At 50.4% G+C, this 23598-nt stretch overlaps 7 protein-coding genes across 7 annotated transcripts; 1 reads left to right on the top strand and 6 right to left on the bottom strand.

Moving 5' to 3' along the window:
• Nucleotides 1-1663: 1663 nt before the first annotated feature.
• GUITHDRAFT_151462 (hypothetical protein) lies at nucleotides 1664-2498 on the top strand (the record flags this gene model as incomplete). The annotated part of the gene is made up of 3 exons (XM_005836705.1): nucleotides 1664-2035; nucleotides 2071-2235; nucleotides 2308-2498. The coding sequence occupies exons 1-3, from the start codon at nucleotides 1777-1779 to the stop codon at nucleotides 2496-2498; spliced, it is 615 nt and encodes a 204-aa protein (XP_005836762.1). The 5' UTR covers nucleotides 1664-1776.
• Nucleotides 2499-4903: 2405 nt separating this feature from the next.
• Nucleotides 4904-5146, bottom strand: GUITHDRAFT_104743 (hypothetical protein; the record flags this gene model as incomplete). The annotated part of the gene is made up of 1 exon (XM_005836704.1): nucleotides 4904-5146. The coding sequence occupies one exon, from the start codon at nucleotides 5144-5146 to the stop codon at nucleotides 4904-4906; it is 243 nt and encodes an 80-aa protein (XP_005836761.1).
• Nucleotides 5147-7276: 2130 nt separating this feature from the next.
• On the bottom strand, nucleotides 7277-7909 carry GUITHDRAFT_67770 (hypothetical protein; the record flags this gene model as incomplete). Its single annotated transcript, XM_005836703.1, has 1 exon — nucleotides 7277-7909. The coding sequence occupies one exon, from the start codon at nucleotides 7907-7909 to the stop codon at nucleotides 7277-7279; it is 633 nt and encodes a 210-aa protein (XP_005836760.1).
• Nucleotides 7910-8624: 715 nt separating this feature from the next.
• Nucleotides 8625-9586, bottom strand: GUITHDRAFT_151459 (hypothetical protein; the record flags this gene model as incomplete). Its single annotated transcript, XM_005836702.1, has 3 exons — nucleotides 9420-9586; nucleotides 8979-9389; nucleotides 8625-8952 (listed from the first exon to the last, which is right to left on the bottom strand). Coding segments are annotated over exons 2-3 (373 nt in total), but the record flags the coding sequence as incomplete, so codon positions are not given.
• Nucleotides 9587-11712: 2126 nt separating this feature from the next.
• On the bottom strand, nucleotides 11713-13710 carry GUITHDRAFT_44314 (hypothetical protein; the record flags this gene model as incomplete). Its single annotated transcript, XM_005836701.1, has 2 exons — nucleotides 11713-12540; nucleotides 12634-13710. Coding segments are annotated over 2 exons (1905 nt in total), but the record flags the coding sequence as incomplete, so codon positions are not given.
• Nucleotides 13711-16846: 3136 nt separating this feature from the next.
• GUITHDRAFT_151457 (hypothetical protein) lies at nucleotides 16847-17685 on the bottom strand (the record flags this gene model as incomplete). Its single annotated transcript, XM_005836700.1, has 2 exons — nucleotides 16847-17390; nucleotides 17500-17685. 2 exons carry the CDS (start codon nucleotides 17683-17685, stop codon nucleotides 17169-17171), a joined length of 408 nt encoding a protein of 135 aa, XP_005836757.1. The 3' UTR covers nucleotides 16847-17168.
• A 2572-nt stretch (nucleotides 17686-20257) lies between these two features.
• GUITHDRAFT_104740 (hypothetical protein) lies at nucleotides 20258-22151 on the bottom strand (the record flags this gene model as incomplete). The annotated part of the gene is made up of 2 exons (XM_005836699.1): nucleotides 20258-20991; nucleotides 21038-22151. The coding sequence occupies 2 exons, from the start codon at nucleotides 22149-22151 to the stop codon at nucleotides 20258-20260; spliced, it is 1848 nt and encodes a 615-aa protein (XP_005836756.1).
• Nucleotides 22152-23598: the final 1447 nt, after the last annotated feature.

Here is a 23598-nt window from a genome sequence, read left to right as displayed (position 1 = left end):
GCCTGGTGTAACGTACTACCCGAAGTCCCTATCCTGCCTTGCTCAAGAGAAACTCAATTTCGTCTCCCGAGCCAACGCTGCCTTGGTAGGTTAGCGTAGCTGTGGAAACTACTTTATTCAGGGCAAGAAACAACAGGTCAGTTCGAAATTCTTTTTGTTGTTTCTCCCCTCCTCTCCCTGTTGCTTTTGCAAAGGCTCCCTGGCGTCTTCTTGATGCTACCGTCTCCCACGCATGCTGCTCGCTTACTCTTGCAATCTTACTCTTCAAAACTTGCATGTCGTCGTCCTGGGTTGCCGAGGATGATTCCGCCCATTCCTTCAGCGTCGGAAAACATGCATTTCCAGGAGATGACAAGCTGTCGTACAGGCCGACGATGGCTCCATCGAGCCTGAGTTTGCAAGCTTGGTTTTCTGCACTCTGTCCCTGGTTGACAGTCTCCTCTAGAACTTTGTAGATGTCTTCGAGGACCACGTTTGCCTCTGGTTCTGGGATGTTGATCTCATTCTCGATCCGTTCGAGATCTACCTGAGCCCAAAGAGGCTCTGTAGGGGGTTCTGTAGCGATCGCTTCCCAGATGTTGGCACTGCCTGGCTCTAGGAGAAGAAGTTTCCCTGCCCTGTCCCATGGCGCAAAGGACCTGAGGATGTCAATCGCCGTTTCTTTTTCTGAGAAGCTGAGCACTAGATGTTCACCGTTCCAGCTGTTGGTCTCGACATCTTCTTTCGAGGAGATCTTGACGATGTGCTCAGCCGCTGACTCCTTCCAGCTCGCCACGATCCGTCTCAGTCCTCGAATTGTCATGCCCATAGAGAGATCCTCCCCGTCGCAGATCTGTTCAGCTTCCTCTCTGGTGAACCTTCCCTTCTGTGCTTTACTCTTGACCAGTACCTCATAGGTCACTCTTCGTGGTACTGCTCCTAGCGCGTCGGGCAAGAAGTCCAACCTAATTGGATGCTGTCTCGTTACCCTGGTGATTGCACTAACCTGAGTAGTGAACCATTTGAGGATTTTTTCATCTTCCGACATCAGTCCGAGGTGTATGCTTCCTCCATTCCTGTCGTCTCCCTCAAACATCCGTAGCGTGGTGCTCGTCTTTCTTCCTTCCACAGAGAGATGCGATAGCCGAGATATTTGAACGGTTTAGTAGCCGGTAGGGCTTCGACAGGTTCCCCCATGACCGTTATTTTGTTCGCACCAGGAACCTCTCCCTTGCGAGCATAGTCGAAGCTGGTTATCTCTGATTTCTTATTGTTGATTTGCAGTCCTGACCATTTGCAGAAGGAATCCACCACTGCTACCAATTCTCGCATTTCTTTCATCGTGTGTGCGATGAGTACCATGTGCGATGATGTCTACATGTGCGATGTTGTCTACTAAACCCTAAACCCTAAACCCTAAACCCCTGTCAGGGGCCCGGTGCCTCTGTCAGGGGCCCTGTGCCTCTGTCAGGGGCCCGGTGCCTCTGTCAGGGGCCCGGTGCCTCTGTCAGGGGCCCGGTGCCTCTGTCAGGGGCCCGGTGCCTCTGTCAGGGGCCCGGTGCCTCTGTCAGGGGCCCGGTGCCTCTGTCAGGGGCCCGGTGCCTCTGTCAGGGGCCCGGTGCCTCTGTCAGGGGCCCGGTCCTAAACCCTAAACCCTAAACCCTAAACCCTAAACCCTATTATTATTATTATGTGAGTTTATTAGAATGCTAGAATGTTGCTCGGCCTCGTTGTGGGCTTATGCAATTTGATCCTAGTCTAAAGAGGCGCTCGAGCACCTGGAGTACACGGCCTACAATGCGAACCCTGCTTCTGAGGCGTCTTTCTACTCTCTACTTCTGCTGTCTTCTCTTGGCTTCCTCAGCCTCAGTCAGGAGAGTTGCCTCTCCTCACCTTGGCCTTCGGTCACCACCTACTCTACCTCCATTCAGCTTCCTCAGCCTCAGTCAGAAGAGTTGCCTCTCCTCACCTTGGCCTTCGGTCGCCACCTACTCCTCCTCCATTCAGCTTCCTCAGCTTCAGTCAGGAGAGTTGCCTCTCCTCACCTTGGCTTTCGGTCGCCTCCACCTTCTCTACTTACCTTGAGCTCAGCTCAAGCTCGGTACGGGCTCGCCCCGTCTTCTTCCTCGCCCTCGCCTTGCTCTTCCTCCATGTCTTCCTCTTCTTCGTCATCTCCCCTCATCTCCACTCGCAGTCGGTCCTTCTTGTCCACCTTCAGCGAGCAGGCCAGCACATGCATCTCTGCGAATTTACTCAGTGCTATGAACAGGAAGCTAAGAGATCGACGCTCTATGTCGTCGCTCTCCGCCTCCTGCTCAAGCTCAGCAGCTGCCGTTGCCCGTGGCGAGAACGCGCTGCCCCTCCTTGCCTTCTTGCTCTCTCCTTGCACGCGAGTCCAGCGCTTGCTCTGCAGCCACTTCCCCAGCTTCTCCTTGAGAACGTTGCGCCCAACTCCCTGCTCCTCTGGCATCTTCGCCCACTCTCCCAGCGACATGAACTCCAGGCTCCCCGGAGAGTAGAAGGTGTCGTGGAGGTTGCCAACGGCCTTGTCCAGGACCAGCTTGATCGGCTCGCTCGTCCCCGCCTCGTTCAAAGAAGCTGCATCTTCGATGACTGCTGACAGCTCGCTGACGAGCTGCATGTCCTCTTGGCTTGACGGAGATGCTGCCTCCATTGTGATCCTCTCCAGGTCTGTAAACTCCAGCCACTCTCCCTCGCTCTCCTCCTGTCGCTGCGCTGCGTCGCTGGTGCCCCGCTGACCAGCCGCCTCAGAGTCAGGCTCCTTGTCGAAGCCGACTGCTTCGAGCTTGGTTGCTGCGCCTTCGAGATAGAAGGGCAGCTCCTTCATCACGCGTCGAGCATCCTCCGTGGAGCCGAGGAGGATGCATGCGTCGAGCATCCTCCGTGGAGCCGAGGAGGATGCATAGCTTGGACCCGTTCCAGGACTTGGTGTTCAAATCCTCCTCCATGTCGATGCCTTCAACGTTGATCTCGAGCCTGTTAGCGATCTCCAACAGGACTCTCTTGACTCTTGCGATAGACGTGTTGCCGCCGTTGCACAGCCCCTCCATCTCCTTCCTCGTGAAGCGACCAGATGCCGCCGTCGACTTGACTGCATCCTTGATGCCTTCTTCACCTTATTTCTGGACACAAAGCGATCAGCTGTCAACTCGACTGCGAGCGCCTCTCTGATCTTCGGGTCCTCGCTGAACAGAGTCAGGTGTACTCCCTCCATCGCTTCGCTCTCTCGGAAAGCTCGAAATGCTGTATCATTCGCCTCTGGGCAGCTCGAGGAGACGATCCACTCCACCTCCCTCTGTCTCCAGATGACGTTGGCCCCTACAGCGATGAAGCCTTTCTGACCTAAGCCTTTGTGGACTTGCTGGCCTGGCGCCCCAGCGACCAGCATGCCTGCCAGCGGCTGGAGTTGGACCGCTGCAAGGGACTGGCGCAGCAGCTGATAGCGATAGACGGCAGCTATCTCAGCCGTTGTCATGCCGCCCAAGGTTAGCAGGTGAGTCAGCTCTGCCAAGCTGCCCCCTTTGCCCCAGGGTCCTCTCTTGGCTCGAATCTTGAAAGATCGATCGTGCACGATGCTCACATGTACAGCTGTGAACTTGCGACCATCAATCGCGAAGTCCTCTCTTCCCTGCCAGAGCTTCTCCGCTTGTGCATTGCGGAGGAAGGAAACAGTCACCGGGATCTCCTCAGCACTCGCTATCTCGGGTCTATACGGAGCCTTCCACATGATTGCTTTACTCTCTTGCACTGAGTCTACGATCAGTCCGATCTCTTCAAATTTCTTCTTCAGCTTTTCTTCATGGTTGACACCGACGAGATGCCCAGGAGAGTCATGGAGATGAAGGAAGTCACCTCGTTGCCTGCTGAGGCGGTGTATGTCTCGACCTTCTCCTTCTTGGCTTCTTCAATCTGCTGCATAAACCACTCTCTGGATGCGTCACTCCATCCAGTCATCGCTTCTTGGAGAAGCTCACGTCGTGCCTGCTGACATGTCGAGCGGATGGCTTCTGCGATATGTTCGGATAACGCTTCGCGAAGCTCTTCACCCTCTCGACGAGATCAGCTTCGAGGACAGAGGCATCCACAAGTCCGCTCTGCGTGTATTGGCATGATCTCCGATACAGCAGGTTGCGAACATTTTCATCATACTGAAGAACCATACTTAGAAAGCTATTTGAAGTATACAAACCTCTCGCTTGCAGCTTCCTTGGCGCCCTGGCAGCTTCCCCTACACCACGCGTGCAGCCATGGTGCCTGAAATAACCGGCGCTGCCTGAAATAATGCCTGAAATAACCGGCGCTCTGCCTGAAATAACCGGCGCTGCCTGAAATAACCGGCGCTGCCTGAAATAACCGGCGCTCTGCCTGAAATAACCGGCGCTGCCTGAAATAACCGGCGCTCGCCTGAAATAACCGGCGCTGCCTGAAATAACCGGCGCTCTGCCTGAAATAACCGGCGCTGCCTGAAATAACCGGCGCTCGCCTGAAATAACCGGCGCTGCCTGAAATAACCGGCGCTGCCTGAAATAACCGGCGCTGCCTGAAATAACCGGCGCTGCCTGAAATAACCGGCGCTGCCTGAAATAACCGGCGCTGCCTGAAATAACCGGCGCTGCCTGAAATAACCGGCGCTGCCTGAAATAACCGGCGCTGCCTGAAATAACCGGCGCTGCCTGAAATAACCGGCGCTGCCTGAAATAACCGGCGCTCTGCCTGAAATAACCGGCGCTGCCTGAAATAACCGGCGCTCTAAACCCTAAACCCTAAACCCTAAACCCCATGGGGGAACCTGTCGAAGCCCTACCGGCTACTAAACCCTAAACCCTGTTTGTTCTCAATGCTGGAGGGATGCCTGAAGAATATCTTGTAATGCCTTCCATTCATGAAACAGGCCTTTATGTTCTTAGTTCACCTTGTTGTTCTTTTGTATCTGTCTGGTCATAAACTTCTCTATGATTGGTGCTTCGTACTCATCGTGGATCAACATCTTTGGTATAAACTTCTGGAAGTACTTGTTAGCCTGCTCGGTTGGAGAGATCACAACCCCGATTGGCATGCTCTGGTGATAAGATAGGATATCCTTCAACAGGACCGATTTCCCTCCACCTCGCTTGGAGATTGCTACAACCACTGAATCCGATTTCATTGTTGATGGATCAAACTTCCTTAAGTCTAACTTCATACAAGATGGTTTCATTTTCACAGTGTGAGATTTATATAACACAAAATATTATTATGTTCAAATTTACTTTCTCTAAGAAATTTATACAATTATGATGCACACACTATGTGCTATCATAAAAAAACAATCACAAAATAAATCAACAACATGTTTCATTGGCATATATTCTGTCTTCATGTATATCTTTGTATCTGTATTCATCAGGCATATCATGAACATTGATCTATCGTATTATTACATATCCTCTTGATTGTAGGATTCTTCAAGCACTTCATCTCATATATATTCGGTCTCCTTGGAATGTATTGTAAATTCGGAGATGCCTGCAAATCAGAACACAAGTGTGGCAGTGATGATACATTTGTTCTTCTTGACAGTGGATTGGAATCTATATATTATGTTTGGATTGTTTGGCTTCCATACATACTTCTGCCATACAAGATGTGTTTCATGTTAGAGTGGTCTATTCTAATTTATTAGGTATGCCAAATCCTGTATGGACCTCTTCAGGGATTCTCTGTAGTATCTTATAATCAAATAGATCATTGTTGCCACCCCCTCTCTTGTATTGTGTTTGAACTGGTGTGTTTTCTATTGTCTCTTTCGATGAGGGATTTGACTTGTACATCACATGGACAAAGTACAACATTGCCGTTGTTATGATATAAAGAGCAATAAAGTTTCCTGCCTCACTGAATCCAAGGTTGTATTCTTGATCCATTTCAAGTCTTGCGGATCGTTTTCTCCATTCTATGAAGATAAATATAATGATGCTTACAATAAGTGAATAGAGATAATACATTTACTTTGTGATTTCTAAATTTTACCTTTTAGAAAAACGCATCCTTAATCACAATATTCTTGATATCAGAGGATAATGGAGCCTTTTGTTCTTCTTTGTCATTATCATCATCAATTATCACTCTATGAACAGAATCATTCACCTCTTCCTCTTTTTTATGAGAATCATCCTCATGTTGTCTCTCTTCAGTGGACTGTTCTTTGAGTTGTATATGCTTTTCCATCGGGTCTTCTTGATATTCTGTTTTAGGTTCTTCTGGGATGTTCCCTACCTTTGATATATTCAGCCAGACTCTGGACCAATGCACAGAGAATCATGAGTGTCTTGTTATCAACAACAAGGCAAGCAGCAACAAGCTAGAGGATCAGGTGTTTTGGTACAAAGCACAAATAAAGGATTTCAAGATGTGTGACAGTGAATTGTGGGACATGCAAGCCATGCATGACCAGAAAAAATCAATGATGAATGATGATGAGGATGATGATAATCAGGATATATCATTTGATCCTAATATAATCATTAAGAATAAATGCAAGATAAATGTGAATAAGAAGTATTAGTCTTCAATGACCTCGTTTGTGATATTTTTTTGTACCCAGGGATCAACGCCATCTTGGAGTTCTTGAATAGGGTTGGTGCTTCCCGGATTCTTGCTCCTCTCAGCAAAAAATTGATCCTTGGCTTCCTTGTTTTTGTTATAAGTCATCATCAGAGTGTTCAATTGTGTCTCATTCCACTCCTGATTCTGTACATTGTTAGGATCAATCGAGATAGGGATCCAAACACCAACCTGGCTGACATAGATGTCGAATTTGCCATCCTTCTTTCTCAAGACCTCGCAACGGTGTCGTGCCTCCTGTACGGTATCATAGACGCCTCTAATCTTGATTCCACGGACAGAGGTCCTGAAATTATGCTGTTCATTGAACTCCTTCTCCACCTCATCCATTGATGTAGACTTGAAGAATTTATATTGAGCATCTAACTGTTCAGCATCAAATATATAGCTGTTGCTGTCCTTAACAGCATCGACAAGATCGGCAGACTCAGGAAACTTCAATTTGAGATTGTTGAATAGGGTGTTCATGTCTTTAGAGAACTGTGTGATGAACTTAGAGAAATAGAATGCCTCCTTTTCAATCAAGATGTCTTCAGGATTGATCATGGAGAGACAGACATAGTTCTGTCCACGGATAGGATCATCCTCTTCCAAATAATCGACCTCCTTAGTAGATACTGTTTCACCCGACATCTCTTGTCTTTATTCTTGTCTTATTTCTTTATGTATAAACTTATATGCTAGGAATGTAAGGGTATCCAATGGATTCACATATGTTTTTCCATATTAAATCCATCTGAAAAATCTTAATACGGCTCTTCAACAATGGGAAATGCTTTAAGTATTCATCTTGACCTAGTATCTGACAGAGCTTGTAGAGGACATAACTATAACTGAGGAAGTTCTTCCGATTGGGAGGACAGTGTTTCAAGAATGGGCCCTGTATCTCCTTGAACATGTTGCAAAGCTTCTCCTCCAACTCTGGCGAGAATTGTGGGGTAGGCACACCATTTATCCTGTTTATTATGTAATTGATGTGCTCATAATACTTGTTTATCTTCAACTTCTTAAGGATGTTCCGCATTGTCTTATAAGACAGTTCTTTGGTGTTTGTTATCTTCTCTTTCTTCAGTTCATTCAATATCTTCTCAAAGACATCATTGGGGATATCTGTGCTCTCCTTCCCTTGGATCTGATTGCACCACTCCCTGAAATGGTTTATTCGCTTATAACTGTAATGTGAATTATCCTTCTTGTTACGCAACATCACAGGCCTGTTCTGTTCAACCAAGAGGACCTCCTGATAACCACACTTTAAACATATTATGATCGCGTCATATTGCAATGTGGTAAGATACGAAACCATACATTCTCCATACTTGTCCTCCGCTGCTGCCTTCACGCCTGCATCCAAGACCACCGCCGCAATAGCCTGCTCTGCAATGTACTTCTTCTTCGCATCCAGGTTGGGGAAAAGTTGATCTATGACTCTGTCTACCTCCATTCTGCTTTCCCTGCTTTCACATTTGAAGAATGGTGGCAAGATGGCGAAGTCCGCATGATTCATGGGGAGATCGCACACTGTGCGTCCAACGTAGCAGTCAGACGCTGCTTCATACCTCAGGTAGGTGTCGTAAATTGTCCCAAGCTTCCACCCTGCTCGAATGCTTTTTGCTGCTAGGCTCGGGCAAGCAGTGCTCCCACTGCAACAGAAGGGATGAAGCGTGTTGCTCCTTGGATGAAGCGCCGTGTTACCGATTTCGTTTGCATCCAACCCCTTCCCTTGAATTGCAGCTGCTACTTCCTCATCCGCAACTTGGCAATGAGAAGTCTCTTGCAGAAGAGCTTTCGAAATCTGTCATACTGGTTTGTGCCTGATGCTCGTGATTACTGGAAGACCGTTGATGATGGCCACATGGCAAGCTCACCTGGGAACAGACGCCCACCGCTAGCAGTATGATTATCCATAACAGCAGAAGTACATGCCTGTGATATGTCATTCCAGTGAACGATTCCCTCCCCCCCACCCCAAACTCATTCTCAGCCAGTGCTAGCAGAGGACATACTTCAGGTGAACACACGGTTGCTATAGACATGCTTTGGATCCCGCGGTTTCTCACCAGCCTGATCATTTTTCGTGTGAATTACGTAGAATCGCAAGGCATCCCCGACATATTCCATGGGATTGTACAGAAGTGTGCATACGTTTCTGGATCTGGACATAAAATTCCAAGCCAGAATCAAAAAGGTTCTGGCCCAAACATATTCTCTTTCTGGTTTCTGTAGCATAACCTTGGCGAATACTGAATACAAAACGTATGACATGGGAACCTTGCCGGTTATCACTTTTGCATCTTGGTTGCAAGACTCGGGAAGTTGAGAAAGATTCAATGCTCGCTTCAATCCAGGCTGAAGTCACTGCTCAATGTTTTCACCGCCTCCATGCTCAGTGTAACCCCGTAATTCTTCAGCATGTGCATCAATCCTGACTTGTAAGACGAGCATGTTTGGAATGTCAAATCTGGATTTTGTTGAACTTTAAAGGTCACCCAGTCAAGAAACATGACTGGCGTGAATTTGTCAAAATAGACGGGAGGAATGTTCTTCTGTGACATTACAGACTCGATGTAAGATGTAGTAGGTAAGCCCTCGTCTGTCATCGCCGGCTCTGTCACCTCATCTGATCCGTTCAAGAATTTGTCATGTTCTTCACGCATCTTCGTTTTGAAATCATCTCATTCGAGTACAACCATTCTATGAAGCGTATCATGTAATTCATATACATCTCTCTGGTCTTCTCCGATAAATTGTTCTGCTGAATGCGTGTACGTGTTTTGTCGAATTCTTGCCGATCATGCCGTTTCACACAAAATTCTGCAGCTCTGGATTGAGGATGCTTGCGACCTCGCCGCGCCCTAGGCTGCACCGGCGATTGATCCAATGGGGCTTGATGTTGCAAGACGTTTTCGTCTGCTACAACAGCGAAAGCTGGAATAGCCTGTTCCCCTGCTACCACAGGCCTCGTTGAATCACTGTCATGAACTAATATTGGCGTTTGTTAAAGAAATATCTATACCGCAACAGGCAGCCAGATGTTATGTTACCACCGGCTCCACCGCCACAGATACACTCGACTAACGATGGCACTGTAACATTGACTTGGTACCGTGTTTGATCACCGCCTGCGTTGGTAAACTTCCAGTAGATATTTTCATGTATGAATCAGTAGGACAGGTTTTCGATATTTTCTTACATTGGTCGGCTCCAAAGCTTGCATATCTGGGCCAAGGTAGATATTTCGCAGCAGGACAAGCAGCGCAGTAGCCAGTTTCGCCGTTAGCAGGCATTTGTTCGCCGTACCGCTGCTGGTGTTGTCGCATCGCCCGCTGTTGGCTAATCCGTACGCAGGGCTTAGATTGCCAGCTTCGCAGAAAACGCACTGTCCAATCGAACTGTTGCAGTAAGACCCGAATCCACAGCCAGAAATGCGTCGCAGGCATGGTAGTAGAGGAGTTAGAGCTACGCATCTGCGCCGGGCATGACGTGCAGAAGGAAGCGCCAGCGCTGGAATAGCTCTCGGCCGGGCAGGCTTGGCATTCGTACACAGCGGGACAATCCGTGCAGTTCTGATTGGCATTCTGATAGGCTGAAATTTGCATTCCTTTCCGACGTGATGATCCTGCCAAATAAAATTCCGAAGATTGTGCAAAAGCAATCGTCAATGCAGGATAAAAGCCGATCGCACAGGGGCTACAGTTTGTGCGGTTGGAAATAACCCAGTGGGCAGTTCTGGCACAGTTCATGCAATAATCGGGCTGTGGATTGTATCCGCTGAAGTAAACAAACAGATAACGACCGGAGAACTTGCAGTTGACAGTGTTGGCATAGCTATGCTGCTATTGCCCCACACAGACTGTTGCTGGTAGGCGTCAGAGAGTTGCCAACATAGATCTTGTCACCGCCATCTCGCAACCAACAGCAACTTTTCCTACTCCACATCATTACTGACTGAACATCCTTGCTGCTGCCAAAGTCTATCCACCAATAGCGCGTTGCGACGCGTTTTGTATGCATGAAGTTACCAAGATTGTGATTGCCAGAGTGATAGCTAGACTGTCCGCCCGTGCAGAGCGAATTGCCAGTCATAGCTCCGCAGTCTTGCAGGCTTGTCGTGACACCATGCATTGTCTGGTCCGCAGCGCATGATTTGCAGACAGTAAGTCCGATCTGATCGCTGTATGTTGTATACACAACACAGAGATTGTCAACGACACGAGTAAAGTAAGGATGAAGAAGATTGAGAAGCAGGAAATAGAAGTCTCTAAGTTTACTAGGAGGTAAACTACGCACAACCACCACACTCACTGTGCATGCAAGTGGGGGAAATTCAGGAGGCCGTCCGCACGAGATGCGTCCGCCTATATAGGGAATATCCGGCAGAGTATCCGACGAGTATCCGTGGTTCCGGATCCTCATGGATACAACATCGCTCCATCTGCGCTTGACAACTTAGTTCCAACTTGTCCTTCGCTCTTACCATGAGGAGATGAACGACAGGATTCAAAGTTCCACTTCAGACGAGTCGGAGGAGTCCAAGGCGTTGGAGGGTAAAGCTTGAAGAGCTTCACGTTCTTCGAATTGACGGATGAGTTCGCGAAGACCTGATTTCTTCTGCAACTCACGGGCAGGGAGCCAATTGTTCTCACTGACTTGATCATAGCCTGTCCACTTAACAAGGTACTGAATACCTCGACCGCGACGACGTTTGCTGAGGATGCTCTCGATCTCGTATTCCAAGCCGTCTCTGGTGGCCAGAGGTTCGGGTGGTCGCTGGGGATCTTGATAGGCAGGGTCGCGCTCTGTATGCGGACGAAGCCACTTGATGTTGATGACGGTGTTTCTGATCGATGCGAAGCGAGGAGAGACGTCGAGACGAACGGTGTTGTCTGAAACAAATTCCAGGATGCGGAAGGGACCAACGAAGCGAGGGTTGAGCTTCGAGGCGGCGTCGGGGATGTTGAGGTTGGCGGTAGAGAGCCAAACCAGATCTCCAACTTGATAGCGGCAGGGACGACGGGCCTGCGCAAGGCGAGCTTCGGTGGCTCGCGCTGCAGTTTCGAGAGCAGCTCGGGCAGCTTCGGCGCTGACTTCGGTTGCTTCACGAATGGAGTCGAGGGTCTCGTCCTGATGATCGTCAGGTGAGGGCAGAGAGAGTTGTGTCCTGATAGGTTTGCCGAACATGACTTCGAAAGGGCTGGCACCGATGGGACGGCGAACAGCTGAGTTTAGGTGAGTCTCCAGGATGGGGAGGTACCTATCCCAATCGGCTCGAGGATACTGCGTGGTGTAGATACGCAGAGCTTCGAGGACGACGGAGTTCATACGCTCGGGTCGACCGTTGCTTTGAGGCATAAAAGGCGACGAATGCTTCACGTGAACGTTGAGCATCTTGAAGAGCGCGTTCCAGAATCTGGACGAAAAGATGGCAGCGTTGTCGCTGATAAGGACTTGAGGAAGGCCTTGGGATCGAAATACGGTTTCGATGAATTTTTGAGCAGCTTGTTCAGAAGTAATCGATTTACGGCAAGGGGTGAGATAAACTCGCCCTGTGAACTCGTCAATGAAGAGAAGAATTGCATCGTTCTTATCTCGAGTTCGTGGGAGTCCGGTCAGCAAGTCGAGACTGACGACTTCGAAGCGTGTCGAGGGAACGGCGTGGGAATGAGGAGTACCCATTGGTCGTTGTCGATAAGATTTCCCTTGAAGACAATGCTGGCATGACAGGATGTAAAGCTCGGTATCTTTCCGAAGCTGGGGCCAATAAACAGTTGCTGCTAGCTGAAGGTAGGTTCTTGAAAACCCGAGGTGGGACTGAAGGTCGTGGGCGCGGAAGAGAACTTCTCGACGCAATGCTTGCGGAATGCACAGGCGGATGCGGCGCAACGAATCTGTATAAAACAGAAGCTCATCATCCAGATGAAAAGAAGTTACGGAAGACTTGGCGCGGAGACGGTGGATAAGAGGACGACAGAAGTCGCACGTCTCGTAGGCGGCTTGAATCTGGTCCGACAAAGGCTGCAAGGCGCTGACGGTGAAGGCGAGCAAGAAGCCGTCCTCTTGACGAGAGAGTTGCTCGTGATGAGGAGCGACTGCAGTCGAGAGGGGAACTTCATCTTGACGGCTGAGAGCGTCGGGGACGACGTTCTGAGAACCTTTGACGTAACAGTACTCGGTGATTGCAAACTCGCTGAGCGTTTGAAGCCAACGAATCAATCTGCTGTTGATGTCTTTCTGTGTCTGGAAATACGTAAGAGCTTGATGATCAGTAAAGACCTTGAATGGAGTCCCTATCAAGTAGAACTTGAAGAAAAGGATGGTATCCTTGATTGCGAGTAACTCCCGTTCGGTCGCGTGATAGCGTTGTTCGGTCGGAGTCAACTTACGACTGTAGAATCCGATGACGCGGGCGGGGGCGTTGGGAGGCTGCTGTAGAAGTACGCCTCCTATCCCGACATTGGACGCGTCGCAGTGCACTTCGGTCGGAAGGGACGGGTCGAAGTGATGCAGGAGGGGCTGAGACGTCAGAGCTTGCTTGAGGTTGTCGAACGCGCTTTGACATGCTGCAGTCCACTGAAACTGAGCGCCCTTGCGGAGAAGGTCAGTCAGAGGGGCTGCTATTGTCGAGAAGTTGCGGATGAACTTTCGATAATAGGAAGCTAGTCCAAGAAACATCTTGACTTGTTTAGTAGTCGTCGGTAGCGGCCACGCGGAGATAGCCGCCGTCTTGGAGTGTTGGGTCGTCACGCCGTCGGCGGAGACACGGTGACCTAAGAAGTCAACACTAGTGCGAAAGAATTGAGCTTTCTCTCTCTTAAGGAAGACCTGATGCTCGCGACAGCGTTGAAGCACGGCGCGAACGTGATCTGCATGAGCTTCCCAGGTGGAATACGTAGCGATGACGATGTCGTCGATGTATGCAAACGTGTGGGGTAGATCATGGAGGACCTGCTGGATGAATCCTTGGAATATGCTGCTGGCAGTGATGAATCCAAATGGTAGGCGCTTGTATTGGTAGTGACCAATCGGTGTGATGAACGCGAGATATCGGCGATCAGGAACACGTACGAGTACCTGCCAAAAACTCTTGATACAATCAAGCGTAGTGATGCATAGCTGCTCATCGGTGTTGCGACGGGCTTTGCCTTGACGGACGGTGTCGGCGATCTTTTCCAACATCTCATCGACGGTAGGAGTTGCGGCGGTCTGCTGATTCAAGACGACTTGGTTCAAGCGGCGAAGGTCGCAGCAAAAGCGGTAGCTTTTGGGATCAGTTGGGGAGCGTGGATCGTTGGGACGTCGACTGAAAAGCACAGGAAAGGCAAACTCACTATTGGATGGTTCGATGATGTCGTGTTCGAGCATGTACGCGATGGTAGCCTGGAGTTCTCCTTCAAGATGAAGGGGGATGCGATATGGCCTGCGGTTGATGGGCAAGGTCCCTGGCTTGAGCTGAATGTGAGCGTCAAACTGAGGGGGACGGTTGATCTGAAGTCCTTGCGGCAGGTCGTCGACGAGGACGTCGGCGAATTCCTCAGAGAGGGCTTGAGCAAGGTGAGCGGGGGCGCCCACTGGCGGGTCGGCGGAAGAGGCCGAGGCGGAAGCTGTCGTTGGGACATGCAGGTGCAACAAGAACCATTCCTCATTAGGATTGGCGACGCGCAGAGCGTGAGCATCGGTGAGCGAGACGGTTGTCACAGCTAAGACCGAGTCCTTGTAGGGCACTTGATGCTGAACTGGCAAGCTAATCGGAGGGGCTCGTCGAGCTTTGGGGGAATCGACGAACACTTCTCGGGTCCGCGGAACGTATACAGCGTTGTGGCGATGTATCCACTGGAGAGACAAGATCAGGGGTTGAGAACAACGTGGCAAGATATGAAACGTATCTTTGCTTGAAAAGCGGCCGATGCGATAGGCGAGCGAGACGGCGCCGAGGGTTTGCACTTGGCGGTCGTCCGCAACTTGCACGGTGAACTGCGTATCACGCTGTAGCAGAGTCTCGGAGAGGCCCAGCTGCTGAAAAAGCTGCTGAGACATGATATTGATCGTCGCGCCGTGATCGAGCAGGGCAACGGTCTGGTGAGCGTGAACTCGGGAAGAGCTGACGCTAACGGGGAGCCGAATAAGATCGGGTAAGGCGAGCTGAAGCGGCGCGGAGGCGTCGCCACGGCTGAGGGCTAAGCAGGGGCAAACATGTAGTTGACCCGTAGGAAGGGACGCGGCCGTTGAGCACGACGCGTTCCGATCAGGCGGCAGCACGAAATGGCTTAGCGAGCTCCGATGAGGAGGTAAAGCGCTGCTACCTGGTAAGAGAGGGCTGGGGCAAAGACCAGCGGCAGGAGGAGCAAGTGATGCTCCCCTCTCGTTGCCTGCCGCCGCTACTCGTTTCCCGCACGCGTCGCGAGCGGTTGAAGAGCAGCTAAAAGCTGAACATGCTGTTCATGCTGGGTTGCCATGAGTTTCTCATCAGCATGGCGCTCCTGTTGGAGAGCGACTTCGCGCTTGTACTGCTCGCAGTCCGGCTTGATGTGACCCGGTTCTTGACAGTAAAAACAACGGATGGACTTCTGCTTGCGCTGGTTTTCTTTACCGTTGGACTTCTTCTTGTTCTGCCCACCGTTGGCTTTGGCCTTCGTGTGCGAAGAGGTCTGCGCAGCGTTAGCAGCAGCTGAGTTAGGCTGCTTAGACACTGTTAGCGGTTCACCATCGTCCAGAAGAGCTGTGATGAAAGTGACTAGGCGAGAGAACATGTCTTCTCCGTGTCCGTACTGACTGCGATAAATCGTAAACCATGTGTGGATAGACGTGCGCGTCGGCGTATGCGAAAATCCCTTGATGAATTTCCGGAGTGGCTGATCGTTGAAGTACAGGATGGCAGACCCTACCTGCGATTCGAGCGTTGCGAAGAGTGTCGTGGCGCGAGTCAAGTACGCCCAGGCGGATTCGTTGGGCTGCTGCTTGAGCTGATCAAGCTGAGTCTGATAATTCTTGGCTTGCCGCATTGGGGCTAGACACGAACTTAGATGAGTTGAAAATTCATCCCATTTAAGCTTGTTGATGGCCTCGAGACTCTTTCCGTACTTACGTTCTACCACCACCATCACTTCGTTGGTGAACAACGGCGTGATGCTCTTCACCCATTTGCGAGTTGGGATCTCTTGAGCGATTAATTCGCGGTTGCACTGACGAAGGAATTCTTCGACAGAGCGGGGATCAGCAAAACCTTTGTACATCGGAATGCGGCTGGAATTGAAACTCTTGGAGTTCGTTAGCACATTCACGAGAGTCCGATTGGAGAGGACTGGTTCCTGATCAGAGGATTCAGCGCTAGCTGATTCCTCAGCTGAATAGATATCAGCATTAGCATCTTGCAGGGTAACTTTTCGTGCGAGATGCGGGAGCTCTGGTGTTGCAGCAGCGCCGGCTGTCGCAAATTCGTCGGCAGCATTGGCGAGCATGTGGAAACGCTCGTCCTGCGTGGTGTCAGCCAGGAGGGCACACATTCGACGAAGAAGGAGAAGAGCTCGGTCCTGCGCCACTGGCGAGGACATGACGGGGTCGGATGAAAAATTTTCCGAGCTTGGCAGACGTACCGATGTTGCAGGGGAGGCTGCTCTCTGAGTTGCCTCCTCTGATCGCAGAATACTTCGCAAGGGAGTATCCCTCTTGTTTCGGGCCCGTTGATCCGCGCTAGACAGCGCTTCACGTTGTACATCTCCATCCCTATAAGGTTGAGTCAAAGATCCACTGGTCTGACTCGGAGAAAGCTGCTGCTGCTGCAGCTGCAGCCGCTCGCTCCATTCGACTTCTTCCTCAGAACTCTCTTCAGCAATTTCTGTTTGAAATGCTCCTGATTGCTTAGATCGAGGTTGAGGGCTCCTTTCCGGCTGAGGTTTCTTTCCTCCTCTTCCTTGTTTCGAGGTCATGAATCAACCACTTCGCTTCCAGAATGTTGTATACACAACACAGAGATTGTCAACGACACGAGTAAAGTAAGGATGAAGAAGATTGAGAAGCAGGAAATAGAAGTCTCTAAGTTTACTAGGAGGTAAACTACGCACAACCACCACACTCACTGTGCATGCAAGTGGGGGAAATTCAGGAGGCCGTCCGCACGAGATGCGTCCGCCTATATAGGGAATATCCGGCAGAGTATCCGACGAGTATCCGTGGTTCCGGATCCTCATGGATACAACACTGTAGGTCCCAATAGCGCACTGGATGAAAACGCCGCTGCTGCCATAGTAGCCAAGGTCGGCAATGCAGAGACTGGAAGTCGTAGCCGTTGTGCTGGCAGTGGTAGAACCAAGGAAGCAGGTCTTGCAGGACGTCGTGTTGATGAGAGTCGTGTCGGAATAAGTCCCGATGGCTCAGGCGGCGAAGCTTCCGTCGCTTTTCTGGTGATATCCAAGATCCGACACGCAGTTTGCCGCAAGTGTAGCGCCAGTATAAAGGTGGTAGAGCCAATCGGGCAGTTGGTATTCCCGACAGCGGGCTTGTAGGTGGCTTGCGGGCACTGGAAAAAGTTGGTTCCGTTTCGGTAATAGCCAGCGATAGCAAGACACTGATCAAAGGACGAAGGTTTGTTGGAAAGCGTTATGGAGTTTGGCGAACAGTTGATACAGGCATTGTATCTGATGAAGTCTTTGTAGGTGTTGATGTCGCAACTGACGCAGATTTCGCCGTGGAGCGTCTTGCCCAGCGCGCAAGTGCAGACAGTCTCCGCTCCTCTGTAGAACGTAGCTTCGCAGCTGCAGTTGTTGAAGTTGGTGCTGCCATTCTAAGCCGTGCTGAAGAAGAGCGGACAGGGGTAGTAGGAGTCAAACGACGTTGTGTTCTTGTACCCACCAACAGGACAGAGCTTGCAGCTTTCGATATCTAGCTCGCTTCCCTTCGGACAAGTGCAGACTGTGCGTTGTAAGACGTAGTGAAGAAGCGCGGGCAGGGCTGGCAACCGTACAGGCTGAAGTTGGTCTTGTAGGTCGCCAGCGGGCATGGTACGCATAGATCTGTCAGGTTGAAGGTCAGGCCTGAAGCGCAGACGCAGTTGCTGATCGTCGTGTTGCCAGTAAACTGCGTCGTCATTGTTGCCGGGCAGGTTCGAAGCTCCTGGACGACTTGCCAGCGGAGCAGTTGTAGAAGTTGCTGCCGTACTGGCAAGTCCAGCTCGGCCAGCCAGCCGTATCTGCAAGTGCAGTTGTCCGAAGAGATAGAGCCGGCAAGGCTGTAGGAGTTGTGCGGGCAGGGATTGACGCTGGTGCCGTAGTGGGGTGATGATGCCAGGCAGCGGTACCTGTCCGAATTTATAGCAGACAGGCAACGGCAGATGGAGGCCAGGTCTTATGATGACCAGGGCACTAGTGTGCAGACGAGCGAAGGTATCCAACCAGTGGAAGACAGATTTCAAATGCGAAGGTATCCAACCAGTGGAAGACAGATTTCAAATAGCATGGCTACGAGACAAGAGGTACGCGAGCGCGCAAACTAGAAACCAGGTCGAATCGCCGAGAGGGACTATTGTCCTCCCGCGAATAGTAGCTTGTTTGAGAGATCAAGAGGGGAGGACAAAGAGAGCAAAGCGACTACTAGCCGGGGCAGCTCAGCCATTCTTATTCCCGTGCGTAGAGAATGGCAATCATTGGATTTTACTAATGGCAGATTTTGACACAAAAAGAATACGCATTGTTGACTCACTCAGCATGGCTGAGAGAGACCTGGGGATTGTCAGAAGTCAAAGGGAGGCACAGTTTCAGCTGGAGGGCGCACAACGAATGGACTTAGCCACACTCGCGGCGACGATTGTCACGGAGGCATTCAGCGACCAGCAGGAACATGCAACGACATGGCGGGTTTACCTGTCAACTGAGCTACAACAAACAGACAATCACAACTGTGGGATCTTCATACTGTTGCATTTGCTGCTGATCGCTAAGACAAACAGACCGACACAACGAGACATCTCAAAAACAGGTAGGCAGCAAGGCGTCCCCCCACCCCAGCAATGGCTCGAGAGGATGAGGCACCTGCTGCTGGATGCGCTTTGGGTGGAGGATCCAGGAAAAGTGCGCATGCGAGAAACGATCAAAGGCATCTGCAGAGCTTTACAACACGCGCAAGATAAAGGGTACAAGGAATGGCAAGCAGCAGAGGTGACCCAGGCACAAGAGATGGAGCAGGGAGAGCAAGAATCGTGGCAAGCAAGAAACATGGCGGACCTGCGGACATATGAAAGGTCAGAACAGATGGACTCACCGCCGCCTCAGGCCACATCGCTCCCCCCAGCGGGCACGCACAAAGAACAAGCTTCGAACGATGCAAGGGGAACTAGGGAGGAGGAGGAGACGCACTCTCCGGCAAGAGATCGAAGGGGAGTACCACATCAACTTCAATGGGCCAATAGGGAAGAGGAACAAGTACTAACAACAGGTAGAAAACCTCACAATGCAATGCGAACAGAAAGATCAGAGCAACCATCATGGGTGGAGATGCACAGAAAGGATAACACCCCAGGCAACATCATCTTTCAAAATGTTAATGGGTGCAGCCAGTTTGTGCTGAAACACATCTTGGGATACCTGATCGAGACATACCAGCCGAGTGTGGTAATGCTGCAGGAGGTCTTGGTAGGGGGGAAGAGGAAAGAGATAGCTCTCCGAACGATGATCAAGAAGGAATGGGGATGCTATCGAGTATTTATCACGAAAGGCACGGGGGGCGGGAGAAAGGGTAAGAGTGACCTACGCCTCATGACATTAGCGCATGCTGACCTTGCACCTCGCCCCCCCCTGCCATGGCACTTCGCCATGGAAGAGGAGCGCGAGGTCTCCCAAAAAAGAATACAGGTTTTACACGTTGGCCGCAAAAAAGAAACAATATTGTTGGCGAACGTTACATTTCCCTATCTCGAAAGCTTGCAGAGATCTGCACGAGAGTAGGGTACGGGAGCAACTCGCTTCGGAACGTGCACCGCGCAGATGAGGAAATGGAACGAAACTTAAATGAGCTGGGGCGATATCAGATGGTCACCTGCGAAAAGATGAGCAGAAGCAGTTCGCATTTCACCTTCTCCACATGGTACAAACAGGGCCACCACCAAGCCAAATTAGACCATGTCTTCGCTCTTCATCATTCATCTCGCACAGTAAGCCTGATATCAGAGACCGCAGAAGACTGCATCATAGGAGCCGCAGTCGATCACAGGCACCTCATGGAGCGATCTCCAACCAGTGCTGCAGCGGTCAGAGCTAGAGTACTTACAGGACCTGGAGCGACGCCAAGGTTTGGCCATTTGTCGTGGATGACGGTGGTGGACTTGCTTAGGAAGAGCGGGGGAGGGCGAAAAGTGTAGAGATGTTTTGGTGTAGTTCGGTACAAACGGATTGGAATATTCGATGATATGCAGCATGGAATAAGAATGACTCCTTGTGACTTTTGTAATGTTGACCGGGATGGGATAATGGCACAACTGCGGGGTAAGGGGAGAAGATGCTTTTGTGATAAGGGTGCGGATGATGGTGCATCGTGCAGTTTGCGAAGCAAACAAAGTTCATATGGTTGTTGAAGGGACTCGCAGACCTTGTTCGTCTGTAACATGTAAGGTATTCTATTCATGATGCTAAGACATGATCTGATATAGCACACCATCATCCTTAAAACTTCACTGATCCTCAAAAACGTCCCTTTGGACAGTACTCGCGGCGCTACATTCCGACTCTTGACTCGAGGGGGGAGATGCGCTGGTATTCGATCCACACTGACGCTCGGCCGCATACTGTAACGCCTCCGGACTGTTTTGAGAGTCTGGACTCCTTGCGGCACCTTGGACAGGATTACCGGAAGACAGAATCTCAGGGCCATCAGGTCCCATGACATATTGCTCTTGAGGGTCGAATTCTTCGCCAAACGCGTTTCGTAAGCAAAGTTCACAATCGAATGCCATTCCTTCCTCCAGGCCGCCGTAACAAGACATAAGCAGTAGACTCGACCTCCCATTTGGCAAATCTCCGTAAAAATAATTCGCCATTGCGTTCATGGATCGGAGCGAGAGAAGAAGAGGGTGTGGTGCCGTGTGAAGCTCTATATGTTGCTCTTCCTGACTGTCTCCTTTGAACGTGATCACGCGAAAACATGGCAGTGCCACCGCCACTGGCTGCCCAGTTTCAGACTTAAGTCCCTCGAAAGCCTTGACTTTCTTCTGCTTTCTCAGCTTATCCCTGAGATCATCGCACCCTGAGACTTTTCTGATCTGGAAACACCTGGAGACTTGGTTCCAGTATCCGTTATCTTGCAGCAACGTTTCCAGACTTTTGGGAGCTTCGCACTGAATCAAACAAACGTCCTTGTAAAGAATTTGAATGTGCTGTAGGGCCTGATGTAGCACCTCCCTGTCATCTAGAACATTTCATTGGTACGGTCAACACATTCAATGCTACAGTACCTTGATACAAGGTGGGAAGCAAATACTTCTGCTTCATCGGACGGCAGATTTCCTTGACGAGAGACTCCTCGTCCAAATGATGTTGTTGATACTCTGAGTTCTTCAGAACAGCTTCAGTATCAAGTTGAAAGAAAGTTTGTCTGTAGACGTCTTTGTCAACACCGATCAAAATCGCTTTGTACCCTTCGCCTTTCCACTCGAATTGCTGCTGAGGAGATAGGAGTGGAAGCAACATCAGAGCTGCTTTGCTCTCCAAATGTTCGCGTTGGCCACCAAGGAAGATAAAGTTGAAAGGAAGGTCCGCAATGCCTGGTATGTGGTTGTTGTCCTCATCACAACATCCAAACAAAACCTTCTTAGCGACGTCATCCGACCGCAAGCCCTCTGGAAGGGCATTCTGCACAATAATCCCCCAGTCGATTCGACATGCAGCACTGTTTGGGACCAAGTGCGATCGCTCTACCAAGCCTGATTTAACTTTACAGCCCTCCAGGTCAAAAGCTTTCTCCCTGTTATGTCCCTTCTTGCAATGTTTATCGGCGGGTAAGTTCTGCGCGGCCTGAAGAAAAGCCAGACAAACGTTTTGCCGAAATACTGCAGGAGCCTTTGGAAGCTGGAGAAAGGTAGAGCAAAGGTCGTCAAAGTAACCAAATCGTAGATTGCCCACTATTTGTTTCGTGAGCTCAGATACGTTTAAGGCTCGAGTCTTCTCGTCGTGCTCTTCTCTTAAGGCTCGAATCTCCTCGTCGTGCTCTTCTCTTAAGGCTCGAATCTCCTCGTCGTGCTCTTCTCTTAAGGCTCGAATCTCCTCGTTGTGCTCTTCTCTTAAGGCTCGAATCTCCTCGTTGTGCTCTTCTCTTAAGGCTCGAATCTTCTCGTCGTGCTCTTCTCTTAAGGCTCGAATCTTCTCGTCGTGCTCTTCTCTTAAGGCTCGAATCTCCTCGTCGTGCTCTTGTTTCTGACGCCTTAAAGTAGTGTTGTCTTGCTCTAGAGCTCGAATCTTGTCGGCTGATCTCTCATTTCGTTCTTCCAAGGCTTGAAACCTCTTGTCGCTATCTAGCCTTAGAGCTTCCAGCTGTCTCCCTAGAGCCTCAAGCGCTTCCTTGGACGCCATGGCCGCCGCACTGAAGTTTGTGGCGTCCAGCCTCGGATGCTGCCGGGGGTACCTCATCAGAGATTTGGGGGTAGGGGGTAGAAAAAAGGCGGGAAAATATCCGTTACTCCTCATAACGGAAGCTTTGCTGCCGCCGGTAGCCTTTCTTTACTCAATGTTCAGCATGCAGCGCACGGGACGCATCCATTGGAACCATTGAAGTTTGTGTAGCCAGCTACGCACTGGCAGTCTAAGAGCCAGCAGCGGAAGCGGTGAAGGCGGGACAGCGATTGCAGGCCTTGTCCAAAGCGTATGCTTCAGAATAGGACAGGGAGCGCAGACGTTCCAGGCCCGCAGGGGACGCAGGAAATGTTAGTGTTTGGCGCGGTTATGGTCGAACCCAGTATTGCCACCAGCCCGCTGGGCACGGACAATCTCGCCTCATTTCGGGTCTGTAGCAGTAATAGGGCTGATACGCGCTGTAATAGGTCGGTGGACAGGCAGCGAAACACTCCGGGACAGACGCAAGTTTTGATCTGCGTGATCATCGTATCGCTGCGCTTGTAGCCGGGAAGCCAGAGACAGGAGCCGAAACTAGTAGAGCCGAGGCTAGATGTGGAATTGGCAGGGCAAGGCCGTACTTGCGGGCCTGGAACCATTCTTCAAATGTGAAAGCAGGGAAAGCAGAATGAATTTCTACCATTGTTGAGCCGATACATTTCAATTGACGGGAATGGCAGAAAACCTACTGGTTTGCCTCCTCATGTCATCACGATCCGATCAATGGAGGAAATGAAAGGGTCCGTAGACGGCATCAACGGGAACATTACCGAGATGAGAGGGTCTATCAATCACTTGACAGAAACAAATGCAACAATGGAAGAGAAGCTTGCAGCTTGCTTCCGCACTTCAGCTGATTCAATTTTTCGAGCAATCTGTTGTATACACAACACAGAGATTGTCGACGTCACGAGTAAGGTAAGGATGAAGAAGACAGAGAAGCAGAAGATAGAAGTCTCTAAGTTCACTTAAGAGTAAACTACGCACAAACACCACACTTACTGTGCATGCGAGTGGGGAAATTCAGGAGGAGCGGCCGCACGAGATGCGTCCGCTTATATGGGTGGATACAACACAATCGCAGAGAATCGTCCACTAGCCAATTCGTTGGAGAATGGAGGAACAGGTATGGATGCAGGCGTGAAGGCAGCAGCGGAGGACAAGTATGGAGAATGTATAACAAGGCAAGGAGATGGCAAGTGGAGAGAGAAAATGAATGCGAAGATGCAAGGGATACAGGATACATTGGAAGAGCTGAAAGGCGCTATCAAGGGATTGGAAGAAGGCATGAAAGAGATCAAGAGAGGGGTAAGTGTTTCACAGGCGAGTACGGGTGTGCGGCGCAGGAGGATGGGGTAAGGCATGGAAGGGACACGGGGACCTATCTGGCAGAGTGACTGAGGATGGG

Source organism: Guillardia theta, assembly GCF_000315625.1.
Source record: "Guillardia theta CCMP2712 unplaced genomic scaffold GUITHscaffold_17, whole genome shotgun sequence".
NCBI lineage: Eukaryota > Cryptophyceae > Pyrenomonadales > Geminigeraceae > Guillardia > Guillardia theta.
The sequence above is the reverse complement of the archived record's forward strand: the minus strand, read 5'-3'. Positions and strand labels throughout refer to the sequence as shown.